This window comes from Scyliorhinus canicula, chromosome 1, assembly GCF_902713615.1.
Source record: "Scyliorhinus canicula chromosome 1, sScyCan1.1, whole genome shotgun sequence".
NCBI classification, from domain to species: domain Eukaryota; kingdom Metazoa; phylum Chordata; class Chondrichthyes; order Carcharhiniformes; family Scyliorhinidae; genus Scyliorhinus; species Scyliorhinus canicula.
In genome coordinates, this window is record NC_052146.1 from 261,394,410 (window position 1) to 261,410,550 (window position 16,141).

The 16,141-nt window shown below is 46.8% G+C and overlaps 1 protein-coding gene across 4 annotated transcripts in view; it reads right to left on the minus strand.

Annotated features, from left to right (window-relative positions):
* Nucleotides 1–8,665, minus strand: part of hhat (hedgehog acyltransferase) — a 363,838-nt gene extending 355,173 nt beyond the window's left edge. For all 4 annotated transcript variants that reach the window (XM_038812207.1, XM_038812221.1, XM_038812215.1 and 1 more), the window contains exons 1-2: nt 8,593–8,665; nt 8,364–8,506 (exon numbers count right to left, since the gene is read on the minus strand). In XM_038812207.1, the coding sequence (XP_038668135.1) occupies nt 8,364–8,487 (124 nt within the window). In that variant the 5' untranslated portion in view covers nt 8,488–8,506; nt 8,593–8,665. The remainder of the gene's footprint in view (nt 1–8,363; nt 8,507–8,592) is intronic.
* Nucleotides 8,666–16,141: the final 7,476 nt, after the last annotated feature.

Sequence of the window (16,141 nt, forward strand, 5' to 3'; positions counted from 1 at the left end):
TACACCGGGCAGCACGAGTGAGTAGACACCGACGTGAACCCCCCCCACCCCAGCTCTCCAAGTGACCCCCAACCACGCCCTCACGCACCCTCTCCCACCACTAAACCACTTGTGTGGCTAACGATGCTCTCTCTGTGTTTCCTCAGGAAAAGCTCTGCCACAATCTGCGAGAGAGGGCCCAGAATGGCGGTGGGGTGCGAACTTGAGAATCTTCACCTCCTTTGAGGAGCAGACTCTGGAGGTGACTGGTATGGCTGAGGACAGGGCCGTCGCCAATGTGTAGACTGGCGGACATCGCAGAGGTGAGGAACTACTGGGCTCCACCCGAAGGACCTGTCAAACACGAGTTGTGATTGCCTTACTGCCTGACCCATTCCTCCCATTGACCACATGTCCATTCTCCTGCAGGTCCTCCAACCGATGGGGCCAACCAATCCCGAGTGGCACCCACTGCTCACTCCGAAGAGAACACTTCAGAAGAGAGCTCATGGATGACACCATAATAGTCACAGCACAGATGTCATCCCCACCCTCCACCAGCGCAGATACACACATCTCGGTGGGACATGTTAGTGGTCAGGCTCCTGGGGCACAATCTGGTGAGCACCACACTACTGCTGATGTACATCAGGTGGAGGCAGGAGTCCCCAGGCGGGACAGCAGTCGAAGATCTGCTGGATCCCAGGGTCCAGCTGGGTCCCAGCCGTGTCCCAGCCTGATGCTGAGCTACTGGAAGTGGGTTACCCGGAGCTGGGGGAGACAATAGAGAGCGGCCGGGACATTCAAAGGGAGATTTCAGCATCACTCCAGCAGATCCATAGCCGCTTGCAGGAGTCCCAGAGGCTGCGGGTGTAGGAGATGGCGCTGGCAATGAGTGGCACCGAGGCCAACACTGCTAGCATGGAGACCGCAGTGGGGCACCTGGAGCACAACGTCAGCACCATGAGTGAAGGATCCAAGGCATCGCGCAGTCGGTGACGGCCATGGCTGAGGGTCTCGGTAGAATATTTGACTCGCTGGGGGATGTCACCCAGAATCAAGCTGACTTTGATGAGATTCTGCACGTCCCGCTCTCAGATGGTCATGGCCGAGGCTTTGCGGAGCTTGTCCCAATTGCAGGTGGGCATTGCCAAGGCACTGCAGAGCATGTCCCAGTCACTGAGGAGCATCGCCAACCCGGACCCGTCCCATGGAGTGGCGACGGTGGGCTCCAGCTCCGCCAAGATCCACCCCTCTCTTGAGGACGCGTACCGCAGGCAGCACACGGAGGCTGTGCGTGTGCTGCCGACAAGTGAGCCGGGGCCCTCCGGCCTCAGAGCATGCCCGCCTCCACCTCAGATGTACATCCTGGGGTAACACCAAGACGTAGTGGTAGAGCAAGGAGGGCCAGGCACATTGAGGATCACTGAGGGCATCGGGGAGTTGGCACTATCTGGAATGATGTATTGCATAGCACATTAAACAGCTCTTTGCACAAGCATTATGATACCTCTGTCACTTTCTTCCACAATGCGGGCTGGCCCCCGGACCCTTTGCCTAGCTCTCCAGGCAACCCCCACCCCAGTGGTACACACCCACCTCCAGTCGTGGACATGTCCCAGGAGCTGTGTTCCATCCCTGGGTGTTCAGATGGTGGCTGCTGCATGTGTGGTATTGCCTCCTGCAGTGTTCAAGCATAGTGTCCAGGCATCAAGGTGCGATGGGATGCTAGGCAAGGACTCCCACATGCTACATGGCCCGCCCCACCCACGGGAACCCACTTGGCTTGTGCCAAGTGCTCACTTACCCATGATTGTCAATTCCCTATTAACGATAGCCTTCAGCCGCACGCTGGAGGCCTCAGCGGTCAGTGGGGGGGTTGTGGGTGATCAGTGGAGCAGAAGGGCAGGGATAAGGGTTGCCCCCAGAATGGGATTGGGATCCAGGTGTTGGCATGGTGGTGCAGTAAGAGCTTGCCCCCCCCCCACCCTTCTATGGCGACCCACCCCTGCGGATGGTTCCCCCACACTCCGCCGAGCACTGGGATGGCAAGCCCAGCACACCCGGTCTCTTTGCCTGTAAGCAAAAATGGCTAATCATCTCCTCAGCTCCTCACAGAACCCCTTCCACCAGGTTCACATTTTTCAAAAGGAGTACAAATCGGAGCCAGCGTGACCACTTGCTGGGGAGGCCAATGAATGACAGGAGGCCATAGGATATGGGGACGCTCTCGTTAATTGTACGGAATTGGGGCCGAAGAGGTGATAATTGGTTTCTTGCCACACTATGGCGATATCACGATTTCACCCACGGGAGTGGGCCGATTGCATTGCAAACAGTTTGGCGCCTGGCACGGTTCTCGTTTTTAGCCTCTCCCGATATTCACCTGCCTTCTTACGCTGAAGCCCGAGTGTATTGAGGCCGGAAGATCGTGCCCAATGTCCTTCTAGTCACATGATGATAGCCTTACTAAGAAATACCAGCCATAATGGCAGAGACAGGGGAAAAAAAATTGACAAGATATAATAGGTGCAACCCCCAACAACCAGATTAGGAACATTCACAAATGTTGGAAGCAGTCAATGAAGAGAGAAAATTAAAATCTCACAAAGAGTGAAATTGCATAGGGAATCCAAGGTTTGCCCCCTGGTGTTAAATATTAGAATTTAAGAATGTGTTCCACACAACTGGTGATGAATGAATGAAATAAAACGCTTCAAAGGAAGTAACTGCTGCACCTAAATATATTTGATATAAAAATAGCATTTTCTTCAAAATTAAGGTACAACTGACTGAACATGAACAATTGACATGGGTCGATTACTAGGGGGCATAGGTTTAAGGTGCAAGGAGCAAGGTTTAGAGGAGATGTACGAGGCAATTCTTTTTTACACAGAGGGTTGTGGGTGCCTGGAACTCGCTGCCGGAGGAGGTGGCAGAAACAGGGATGATAGTAACGTTTAAGGGGCATCTGGACAAATACATGAATAGAATGGGAATAGAGGGGTTCGGACCCAGGAAGTGTAAAAGATTTTAGTTTAGACGGGCAGCATGGTCAGCGCAGGCTTGGAGGGCCGAAGGACCTGTTCCTGTGCTGTACTTTTCTTTGTTCTTTGTTTCTAATATCCTTGGGTAGGTAATATTGCAAAAACTGGAGGACATTGTTGAACTAGAAACGAGTGCAGAAGAGATTTACGAGGATGCTACCAGGACTTGATTGTCTGAGTTATAAGGAGAAGCTGGATAGAACATAGAACATAGAAAAATGCAGCACAGAACAGGCCCTTCGGCCCACGATGTTGCGCCAAACTTTTGTCCTAGATTAAGAACAAATTAATCTACACCACATCATTCTACCGTAATCCATGTACCTATCCAATAGCCGCTTGAAGGTCCCTAATGTTTCCGACTCAACTACTTCCACAGGCAGTGCATTCCATGCCCCCACTACTCTCTGGGTAAAGAACCTACCTCTGACATCCCCCCTATATCTTCCACCATTCACCTTAAATTTATGTCCCCTTGTAATGGTTTGTTCCACCCGGATAGACTGGGACATTTTTCCCTGGAGCGTAGGAGGCTTAGGAGTGATCTTATAGAGGTCTATAAAATAATGAGGAGCATAGATAAGGTAGATGAGCCTAGAACTAGAGGGCATAGGTTTAATGTGATAGGGGAGAGATACAAAAGAGGCCAGAGGGGAAATTTATGCACACAGAGGTTGGTGAGCATCTAGAACGGGCTGCCATAGGCAGTGATAGAGGCGGGTACGATTATGTCTTTTAAAAAGCAGTTAGACAGTTACATGGGCAGGGTGGTCTTAGAGGGATATGGGCCAAATGGGGCAAGTAGGACTAGCTTAGTGATAGAAACTGGGCGGCATGGACAAGCTGGGCCAAAGCGCCTGTTTCCATGCTGTAAATATCTATGACTCTATACTGAACAACTTGATAAACCTTTGACTCCCAATTCTTCTATGGAAACTTAAGGGCTGACCTAATTGAGATGCTCAAGATGATTCATGAAAAAGAGAGAAAAAAATATCAATCTGGTGTTGAGTCCAGAACTAGGGGTCATAAACTTGTAATTAGAACCAGATAATTCAGGGTGATATCAAAGCATGCAAGGATCATGAATATAGTGCTCCCTCCTCAAAAAACCTGCTATGGCTAAGTGAATTGAAATGTAAAAAAACAGAGATTGATAGATTTTTATTAGTATTAAAAATTCTGATAGTCCTATATATTCCCACACACCTGCATATGCTTTTGTTTAAACTGAATTTATGAAAGGTATTGAAGCCTAAAGCGTTTCTTCGATCATAATATTGCAAGGTTGTAAATTCATTCTTATTTATGCTGCTTGCAATTTTATTTCGCAGAACAATTTATCCCAATAAAGATTGTTAATTTCAGTTTACCACCAAAATGCTAATACTCCAAAGGAGTTAAAGCGCTAAAAATGAAAACATATAGCAATACAACTGCTAAAGGTGCAAGCTATGATGGATTTAAAACAACATAATTGTCACTCGGAACTTGCAGGCTGCAAGTAAACAGAACATAAGTGCTAGTCCACAAGATTCTTACAGGCAGTGATTTACACTCTAAATAATGGATAAAGTAATATAACATTAACATTCCTCTTGTAAATTTCCAACATAAGGAAAGATTTTAGTATTCATAAATGGAGTCCATCCTGCTGACAGGTATTGAGCTGTTTTGTATTAAGTATTTGCAGATCAGGTGCAGCGTGGCTACATATAAAGCATTTAAAAATCTTATAGGAGCAAAATGCCTCATTCCTAATCTTAGAAGAGTGGACAAGTATGGCACATTTTCCAATCATAGAATTTACAGTGCAGAAGGAGACCCTTCCGCCCATTGAGTCTGCACCGGCTCTCAGAAAGAGCACCCAAGCCCACACTTCCACCCCATTCCTGTGACCCAGTAACCCCACCTAATCGAAGGGCACTTTTAGCATGGCCAACCCACCTCACCTGCACATCTTTGGACTGTGGGAGGAAACCAGAGCACCCAGAGGAAACCCACGCAGACACAGGGAGAACGCGCAGACACCGCACAGACAGTGGCCCAGCCGGGAATCGAACCTGGGGCCCTGGAGTTGTGATGCAACTGTGCTAACCACCGTGCTACCGTGCCCCCCCCTACCTGCAATCACCATACCCGCACCCAATATTTGACAGTCTGTTGGCTTATTGACTTATGGCCACTTCATACACAACTGAATCATTCACCAATGCCGGCCCTTGATTGAGTAAAGAGGAAACATCCTCCCCACATCCGCTGTCAATATCCCTCAGGATCGTAAAGGTTTTGATCAAGTCACCACTTATTTTTCTAAATTCTAGTGGATACAAACCTAACTTCTCCAACCTTTCCTGATAAGACAGCTCACCTATCCTAGTATCAGTCTAATAAACCTTCTCTGAACTGCTTCTATTGCATTTACATCTTTCCTTAAATAAGGAGACCAATACTGGACACAATACTCCAGATGTGGTCTCACTAATACGCTATGCAACTGAAAGGTATCCACCCTACTTTTGTAATCAATTCCTCTCACAATAAATTAGAACATGATTGACTTACCCAATTACTTGCTGTACTTGTATACTAGCCTTTTGTTATTCATACACCAGATCCCTCTGCATCTCAAAACTCTGCAATCTCATGCCATTTAGATAATAAGCTTTTATTTTTTCTTCCTGTCAAAATGGACAATTTCATATTTGCCCACATTATACTCCACTTGCCATATTTTTGCCTATTCACTTAACCTATATATTGTCCCTCTGTAGTCTCCTTAAGTCCTCTTCACAATTTACTTTCCCATCTATCTTCGTGTCGTCAACAAATTTAACGACAGTTCCTTCAACCAAATGTCATTTATGTAAATTGTATAAAGTTGAGGCCCCAGCACTGATCACTGTGGCACACCACTCGTCACATTCTGTCAACCAGAAAACGACCCATTTATGCCAACCGTTTCCCGTTATGTAATCTTCGATCCATGCCATATGTAATCCCCTATACCGTGAGCTTTTAAAGAATATTTTATTGGATGTATTTTCAAGTACATACAGAACAGAAACAGGCAAGCAACAACAGCAACAATTAACCATGTACAATTGCCCCTATTCCCCCGTGCCACCCCTTCCATTTACACCCAGACCCCCCAACCCCAAATAGAACACAACCCCCCCCCCCCCCCCCCCCGCTGACGTGCTACTGTCCCTTAAGGAAGTCAGTGAGCAGCTTCCACCTCGCGGAGAACCTCCTTCACCCCTCTTGTGGAGAACTTGATTTTTCCAGGTGGAGGAACTCTGCCAAGTCGCTCACCCATGCCCCCACCTTTGGCAGCTCCAAGACCCGCCTGCACAGCAATATCCACCTCCGGGCTATCAGCGAGGCAAATGCTACCATATCAGCCTCTCTATGAGCTTTTATTTTACCCATAACTTCTAATCCTCTAATAATGTGAAATCCTCCTCTATGGAAGGAAACTCTCCTGCTGTTACTTCATTTGTGAAACTGCAGTGAAATTTAACAGTGTTGGAACAGTCACCTTATTCCATGTAGGAATTGTAATGGGACAAGAAACAAAAGAAATCTCCACTACCACTGCCTTGACCTTGCACCATGAATCCTTTTACTATTTAATCTCTTCTACCGACAGCCTATCACAGACCTTCTTTGTTGTTCTTCTTCCCACCCTCTCCCCTTTCACTTACTCCAAATATTACATTCCTAACTTATTTTCTATTCTGATGAAAGGTTACAGACCTGAAGCATTGGCCTGGACCTACATTGCCCTAGTGGCGGGTTTGAACGTGTGCAGGCTCATAAAATCCAGCAAGCAGCCTTCCCACCAGCTAAATTACTGCCCCTGACCTCCTCCCATTTTACAGGGGGGAGGGGATGAGCAATGGAGGCACCAGCAATTAATGCCAATTGAAGTGCCTCATCTGGCTTCCACTGCTATTTGACCCATACTTAGCAGAAATCCACACCAAGCAGATAGCAAAGCAGTTTTACAGAGCTGTCAACCTTCTTTGGCGTACTCTATGTCCATTGGGGCACCCTCTCCCCCTGCTCCCAAATTTATAGCTCCCTTAACCCTTCGTACCACCCCCCCCCCCCCCCCCATCCTCTCAAACCCAGCCCCTTGCCCCCTTGTCTGGGGCCTGCCAAACAGGATCCACCAATACCTTCTGTCCAGCCTCCATAATCTTACATCCATCCCCCAAAACTTATTTTTCAGGGACTGTCTGTAATCTCAGCAGTGGCCACCGTTCTAAAACCTGGCACTGGTGGGATCAAAGAGCTGCCAACCAATCAGCTTGACTGGCAGCTCTCCAACACAGGACTTACTCCCCAGATGAGGGGTCAGAAGTCTGCTCCTCAGCATTAAACGGCTGGGGAGGTGACAGCTGCCTTTAATGTGGGTAGGCTCCTGACTGACATTATTTAGTCATGGAGGAGGGGGGACACAGCTCACGGCAAAATCCAGCCCATTAACTCTGTAACTCTCTCCACAGGCAATGCCAGACCTGCTGAGTGTTCCCAGCATTTTCTGTAATTTTCATGTCAGATTTCCAGCATCTGCAGCGTTTGGTATTTGTGCATTTGAAGCATTTTCTGCTCCTACTTTAGATTGGATTTTCTTTTTTCCTCTAGAATCTTGAGACTGCTTGTTTTGAATGTTCACTATTAGCATTTGTGTGAATGTTCATTATTAGCAATATTTTGAATGTGCACTATTAGCATTAGTGTGAATGTTCACTATTAGCATTAGTTTGACTGTTCACTATTGGCATTATTTTGATTGTTCACTATTGGCATTAGTTTGAATGTTCATTATTGGCATTAGTTTGAATGTTCACTTGGCATTATTTTGTTTGTTCACTATTGGCATTAGTTTGAATGTTCATTATTGGCATTCGTTTGAATGTTCACTATTAGCAATATTTCGAATGTGCACTATTAGCAATATTTTGGATGTTCACTATTGGCATAAATTTGAATGTTCACTATTGGCATTAGTTTGAATGCTCACTATTGGCATTAGTTTGAATGCTCACTATTGGCATTAGTTTGAATGCTCACTATTGGCATTAGTTTGAATGCTCACTATTGGCATTAGTTTGAATGCTCACTATTGGCATTAGTTTGAATGCTCACTATTGGCATTAGTTTGAATGCTCACTATTGGCATTAGTTTGAATGCTCACTATTGGCATTAGTTTGAATGCTCACCTGAGGGACAACAAACTGGTGTATACCACTTGCCTGCAACATTTTTGAATTCATTTAAATTTTATTCAATAAACGTATAAGGTGCCGCTGGTAGCTTGCTCTTACTTCTGGAGACTTTGTACACTTGGTAGAAAGAGTAAAAGTGGAATCCCAGGGTGATGGCGAGGTAGAAAGTCAGCTCCCAGGACGGCAGGGATGCGCTCGGCAAATCTCCTCTGCTGCAGGGCATCGCTCGCTGCTGCAGTCGGCTGCCAGAGGAAAGACAAACACAACAGCGATGTAACAGGCTGGTTTAAAACGTTTAACCCCACAAGCCGCACTCGCCCTGACCCACCTCACCCGGAGCCTTCCTCCGGCAGCTGCTCTGCTCCTTGTCCTCAGCCGGCGGGATAATGTTTCCTGCCCGACGCCTGATTACGGCTGCACCATTATAAACCCTTGGTTGCAGCCTTTAAATAAGGTCGGGGGGGAAACTGGATGAGTCGTTCGAAAGTTCTCGCTTTTGTCACCTGCACTTAGTTCAGAGAATTCCTCCTGTGCAGAGGCTATTCGGCCCGTTGAGTCTGTACCGACCCTCCTAAAGAGCACCCTACATGGGCTCACTCCCCCGCCTTATCCCATAAGTTTTGGTCACAAAGGAGCAATTTACCATGGCCATTCTAACTTACCTGCCCATCTTTGGTCTGTGCGAGGAAACCCATTCAGACACGGGGAGAATGTGTAAACTGCACCCGGACAGTCGCCCATCGCCCAAGGACGGAATAGAACCCAATCCTTTGCGCTGCAACGTAGCAGTGCCAACCACTGTGCCACCCAACTGCACTATCACGTTTGCTCCAAATCAGAATATTTGACAATTTAATTGTTGAATGTTACAATCGGTGCTCTGGCAAATTTTAGAAATTAGCATACTGCTTATGCACCCCACCCCCATCCATCCCACCCTCACTTACCTGTGGCCTGATTCCCTCACTGGTCTTGAGCCTCGATGAATGCATTCCTCCAGTGGCACTGCCAGCAACTTTTGGGGATACTGGGATTTCCACTCCCAGGGTCCTTGTTCCCAGGGGAGGCCTGCCGAGTACTTATAATGGATGGGCCTTTCCCAAAGGAGGCAGCACAGGGCTCTGGGGGGGGGGGGGGGGGGGTGCTTTCCCACTGGCAGACAAAACCCCCATCCTGGGGTTAAATTTTGTCCATTGGGTATGTTGCATTCTTGGACGATGTAATTTGTATCTTCCTTGGCCAGTAAAGCCATTAAATACAATGAATACCCATGCATGGGGTAATTCAGGTGTGGCCTACTGCTGTGACCATCTCCTAATATTGGGCTTTGAGCGTTTTTTCCCCAGTGACCTTAAAGACGGCCTTTCTCATCAGCCTTTTTTGGACCCGCCACACTTTATTGCAAAGCTCCAAAGGATGCTTAGATTCACCAGGTCCTCAGTCATTTTTCACTACTTCAAATCCAAAGATATTGTCTTTTAATGATGTTTGGCCCTTGAAAGTCCTGCTCATCCCCCTACATTCAGTAACCTAAATTATTTAAATTCATTTGACACCCCCCCCCCCCCCCCAAGATATTTGGTGGGGTCAGGGTGGTTGGGAGTGACTCCTCTGCCAAGCTTCCAGCTAATCATGACTTTCTTGCAGATATGCTGATATTTAATTACTTTTGGACAAGATACCTCGGGGAAGGAATTCAATCACAGTCAACCATGTTGCATGTGAAAATCAGAAGGGAACCTCTGCTGCCCCTTTGATGCCCAACGCCCACATGGTACAATATTCAGACAGGATTGTAAAAGGCAAATCAGCCTGCCCACCTGAAATGAGCCTGCTTGAATTTGCAAATCTAAATTTCTTCCGGTGTTAGTTACATACACGTATGGAAAATTAATACACATGATGCACATTTTAAATACAGTGTTATTATTTTCCAGTGGTGGAGGCACAGAACATTTAAATAAGATGATGGGCCTGATGGAATCAATTTTTTTTAAATGAAGTAAGTTGTTACAAAGTAGGAGTGCGCAGAAGGTCATGAATCACCTTAATTTAAGTTCCTGCCAAGATCTTTGTGTTCATCCAATTCTGACTACTTCAGCTTCCTGACTTTGGCAGCCATGCCTTCCAACGATCTGGGTCCTAAACTCCGGAATCCTCTCTCTCTCTGCCTCTCAAATTCTCTCTCATTTTTAAAACCCACCTCTTTGACCAAGCTTGTGGAAACTTTCCCTGATATCTTTTCATGTGGCTCGATGCCAAAGTTTGTATGCTAACTGTCCCGAGGAGCGTGTTGGGACATTTTTTATTATTTTCAAGGCATTAAATCAATGCAAGTTGTTTGTTTTTTTAAATCATTTTTATTCAAATTTTTCAACAACAAATTTTCTCCCAACAGTAAAATAAACAGAGTACAAAAATAAACAGGAACACCCCCCCCCCCCCCCCCCAATACAAAGCAATAAATTAATAACAATACAAAAAAGCAAGAAAAAAAAGTAGCAGACAAACAGTCGCAAAAACAACCCCCCTTAACAGATTCCTAACACCCTCCCCCCCCCCCCCCCCCCCCCCCCGGGTTGCTGCTGGGATTGACCACCCTCTAACGCAGGGGTGGGCAAACTACGGCCCGCGGGCCGCATACGGCCCGCCAAAGGTCTTCATGCGGCCCACCAAGATCAAGTCATAAAAAAAAAAATTTTTTAATTTTAAGGTTAATGGGGGGGGGGGCTGTTGGGTTACTGGTATAGGGTGGATACGTTGACTTGAGTAGGGTGATCATTGCTCGGCACAACATGTGTTTCATGTGAAGTTTCTACTTTAAAATATTAATTAATAAAAATTAATTGCTTTTTTTTTCTTTAATAACCTTTTATTTTGGCTATTTTAAATATTAATTATTTTACTTAATATACCATGCGGCCCTTTAAAATTGTGAATTTCTGAATGTGGCCCTTGCACGGAAAAGTTTGCCCACCCCTGCTCTAAAGCTCCGCCAGAAATTCGAGAAAGGGCTGCCACCGCCAGAAGAACCCTTGTACCGATCCCCTCAGGGCAAACTTGACCTTCTCCAGTCTGATCAACCCGGCCATGTCGTTAACCCAGGCCTCCGGGCTCGGGGGCTTCGCGTCCCTCCACTGCAACAGAATCCTACGTCGGGCTACTAGAGACGCAAAGGCCAGAATGCCGGCCTCTCTCGCCTCCTGCTCTCCCGGCTCCGATGCTACCCCAAAGATCGCGAGCCCCCAGCCCGGTTCCACTCCAGACCCGACCACCTTGGACAAGGTCCCCACCACCCCCTTCCAGAACCCTCCAGCGCCGGACACGCCTAGAACATGTGGGTATGGTTCGCCGGGCCCCCCGAGCACCTCCCACATCTGTCCTCTCCCCCAAAGAACCGGCTCATCCTGGCCCCAGTCATGTGGCCCTATGCAGCACTTTCAGCTGAATCAAGCTGAGCCGTGCGCAAGAAGAGGACGAATTCACCCTCCCCAGTGTGTCCGCCCATGTCCCCTCATCGACCTCCTCCCCAGCTCCACCTCCCACTTCGCTTTCAGTTCTTCCACCGAGGCCTCCTCCTCCTCCTGCATCACCTGATAAATTGCCGCGATCCTACCTTCACCGACCCACGTCCCCGAGAGCACGCTATCCAGTACCCCCCTAGGCGGCAGTAGCGGAAACTCCGCCACCTGCCGCTTAACAAACGCCCTAATCTGCATATATCTAAAATTGTTCCCAGGGGGGAGACCCCACTTCCCCACCAACTCCTCTAAAGTCGCAAACTTCCCATCGAGGAAAAGGTCTCCCATCTGCCTGATGCCTGCCCTCTGCCAACTCAAAAACCCACCATCTATTCTCCCTGGTGCAAACCGGTGGTTGCCCCGTATCGGGGCCCACACTGAAGCCTTCACCTCCCCCCTGTGTCGCCTCCATTGTCTCCAAGTTTTGAGGGAAGCTACCACTACTGGACTCGTAGAATACCTTGCCGGGGGGAGTGGGAGCGGGGCAGTCACCAGCGCCTCCAAAGTCGTGCCCACACAGGACGCCGTCTCCATCCTCTTCCATGCGGCACCCTCCCCCTCCATCATCCACCTACGGATCATTGCCATATTCGTAGCCCAGTAGTATCCACACAAGTTGGGCAACGCCAACCCGCCTACCTCCCTGCCTCGTTCCAGGAATACCCTCCTCACCCTCGGGGTCTTGCGCGCCCACACGAACCCCAAAATACTCCTGTTAACCCTCCTAAAAAAAGCCTTCGGGATCAATAGGGGGAGGCACTGGAAGAGAAACAAGAACCTCGGGAGCACCGTCATCTTAACTGACTGGACCCTACCCGCTAAAGAGAGTGGCAAAGCGTCCCACCTCTTAAACCCCTCCTCCATCTGTTCCACCAACCTCGAAAAATTTAGCCTGTGCAGGGCCCCCCAGCTCCTAGCCATCTGGACCCCAAGATATCTAAAGCTCCTCACTGCCCTCTTCAACGGGAGCTCTCCTATCTCCCTCTCCTGGTCCCCCGGGTGCAGTATGAACAGCTCACTCTTACCCACGTTGAGCTAATAGCCCGAAAAATCCCCAAGCTCCCCAAGTATCTTCAGCACCTCTGGCATCCCCCCCCCCCCCCCCCCCCCCCCCCGCCGGATCCGCAACATACAGCAGTAAATCATCCGCGTACAGCGACAATCGGTGCTCCTCCCCCCACCCCGCACAATCCCCCTCCAGTTCTTCGAATTCAATGCAAGTTGTTGCTGTCCTTAATCTCAAGTTTGTTAAGGAGAATACTCAGTGGGCAGCCAGATGAAACTGGACAAAGAATCCCACAATATCAGACAAATCACCCAGATCATTATTAGTGAACTCCTACTGAACAACTTAAGGTAAGTTAAGATCACAAGCACACTTCTGATAAATAGATCATATGAATTTAAAATGGGCAAAATTGTCCCAAAGCAGCTAAATATGTGTTGTACTTATTATGTAAAGGTCCCCCCCCCCCCCCCCCCCCATGCAAGCTCAAGCATTCTGCATTATATTCATACCGGGAATAGCATCATCACTTGGCACTTTTATTCTTTATTTTATTTTATGCAATTGTCCACCAGGTGGCCACAGAGACCAAATGATTTCTAGTTACCTAACAGGAATGTTAAAGCCTTTGAAGCCAGTTGTTTGTAAAGCACAAGTGTATTATAAATATGCATATATTTATCCTTTGCATGAACATTTTGAGGGATCACCACTGACCCAAATCTTAACCTGACCAGCCATTTCAACAATTTGGCTACAAAAGAAGGGTAGTCTAGGTACTCTGCATCAAGTGGCCCATCTCCTGACATTTAAGCTGGATGGGTGCATCTGCAACAACACTGAAAAGGATCAACAAAGGCAAGGCAGAGCAGTTTGCTTTTGATTACCTTGTCATTGGACTCACTATCCACCCTTCCCGATCACCAGCACACTGTGGCTGCACAGTCCACAGGGTGCACTGTCGGAACTCTGCAGGTTCATCAGCCCCTCACAACCTCTACCAACAAGGGAAAGAGCAGTAAGAGACATGGGAACACCATCCTGAATTGAGCATGAATGCCTTTCTTTGTTATCACTGGGTCAAAAACTTGCTATGCTCTAACTAACACCTTTGTGGAATCACCATCGATACACAAATTAAAGTGGTTCAAGAGAAGACCAATCTTCTCAGGGGAACTAATAAGGGTTTTAAAAATGCAGCATCATCCACATTCCATGAACCAATTTAATATGTGTTTATAGACTGCATTTTTGGCCATGTAATTCAAATTTTCCCTGCTGCATGAGCACATGTTACAGTAATTTGCATCCTTGCTAGTGGTTCCATCTGTTCTGTTCCAGTTTTTAAATCATGAGACAGATTTGCCATGGCTATTTTACATCTGAAGAAAAATGTGTTTTTGTGCTTTAATGTAAGTACAGCAGCAAATAGCAGTCCAGATTCATTCTTCATCAAACTGCAGTTGTCATGTACAATACCATAGCAGATCGATTAAAAACTGGAAAAGGGGGTTTGCCCTCTTACTTTGCCAGATTTTGCAAAATGTAGTTCTTGTGTTTTGAAGGTGACATAACTATATGCAGACATATGTATTTTAAAATGAAAAGTATTTCTGGATGGGAATGTAGCGCATAATGATTTTTAAAAATGATTTATAGCAAAATAAATTCTTGGGTAGGAGAACATTGGTTATTCTTCTGCTCCAGTTTTGTAATGAAAGAAATCTGCACAGACTTAATTAATCAAATACAGTATGGCATAGTTACTGTCCAAATTTTAACTCAGTAAGAAGTCTTACAACACCAGGTTAAAGTCCAACAGGTTTGTTTCAAACACGAGCTTTCGGAGCACGGCTCCTTCTTCATTCACCTGAAGAAGGAGCCGTGCTCCGAAAGCTCGTGTTTGAAACAAACCTGTTGGACTTTAACCTGGTGTTGTAAGACTTCTTACTGTGCTCACCCCAGTCCAACCCCGGCATCTCCACATCATGGCAAATTTTAACTGTAATACAATGAAGCAAAATAGAAGGGGTGAATTCTGATCAAGTGGATAACCAAACTGTCTATTACCAAAATTTTGCATTAGGAGCATATTGCTCACAAAAATGATTTTCTGTTATCACAATTGTTGGTCACTTTTTATTGACTGTTTACAACCGTAAATGGCTTTGTCAACTTTTCATATTCAACTTTGCTTGTCACCTTGTGCTTTGTCGGACTAACTTTCTGAAGTCTTTCTCTTTTTTACTGTCATACTCTTGAACAGAGGAAAAAACGTATCAATTAACTGATCGTGAACTACGTGAAAGGCAGTTCATTAATATGATATCGAAAAGCTTGCACATGGCAAACATTTCATGTACATATTAACCTTACGTCAAGTGTTATGCTTTTGTAACAGAAACACTTACATTACCATGTAACAATGGGGGAACGGGGGCGGGATGGTGGCACAGAGGTTAGCACTGCTCCGGGTCACTGTGTGGAGTTTGCACATTCTCCCTGTGTCTGCGTGGGTTTCACCCCATTACCTAAAGATGTGCAGGTTAGGTGGATTCGCCACGCTAAATTGCCCCTTAATTGGAAAAAAAATAATTGGATACTCTAAATTTATTTTTTTTAAAACAATGGCGAGAAAACAAATCTGTCGCTTGTTTAATCAGTTTGTTGAAAGAGTTTTGCTCCCAGTTTTCTAGGGAGGCCGGCCGCTCTCCCCCAACAATTCAGCTGGAGATTGCTCTCTTTCTCCATCCCGCAAGGCAGCTGGACTCCGCCGTTCTCTTCCAATATTCCAAACCCCTCCCTATCCAATCCACCTGTAATTAATGAGCCCCTCAATTCCCAGATCCTGGGATCCCTATCAGTATGAATCACTTCATAGTGCTGTGAGATTTTGATACCTCACTCACAAATGCTCTTGGATGTGAAGGCCTCTCTCCCAATTCCAGTGGGAAACCCTATGTCCCCAAGTCAGCAAGGGTTGAAACTCCAACAGAGCACTGCCAGATCTCAGGCTCCATTCCCTGGGCTCCTAGTTCCCCAGGGCTGACCTGAATATTGATATGTTGGTGGCTCTCATGCTACTACTTGGCATACCACTCTATTCTTATCAAGCTGCTAACTCACCATTAGCAACACCACAAACAATCTACTCATCAGTGTACAATCCATATTCACTCAATTATACTGCATTCCATTAATTTCTCCTGAAACACTGAGTAAATAACAAATTATGATTGCAAAACATAGGATAGAATCATAGGATCGCTGCACCGACCCTTCTACTTAGACCCACACCACAAGCAATCCCCATAACCCAGTAGCTGCATCTAATCTTTTGGACACTAAGG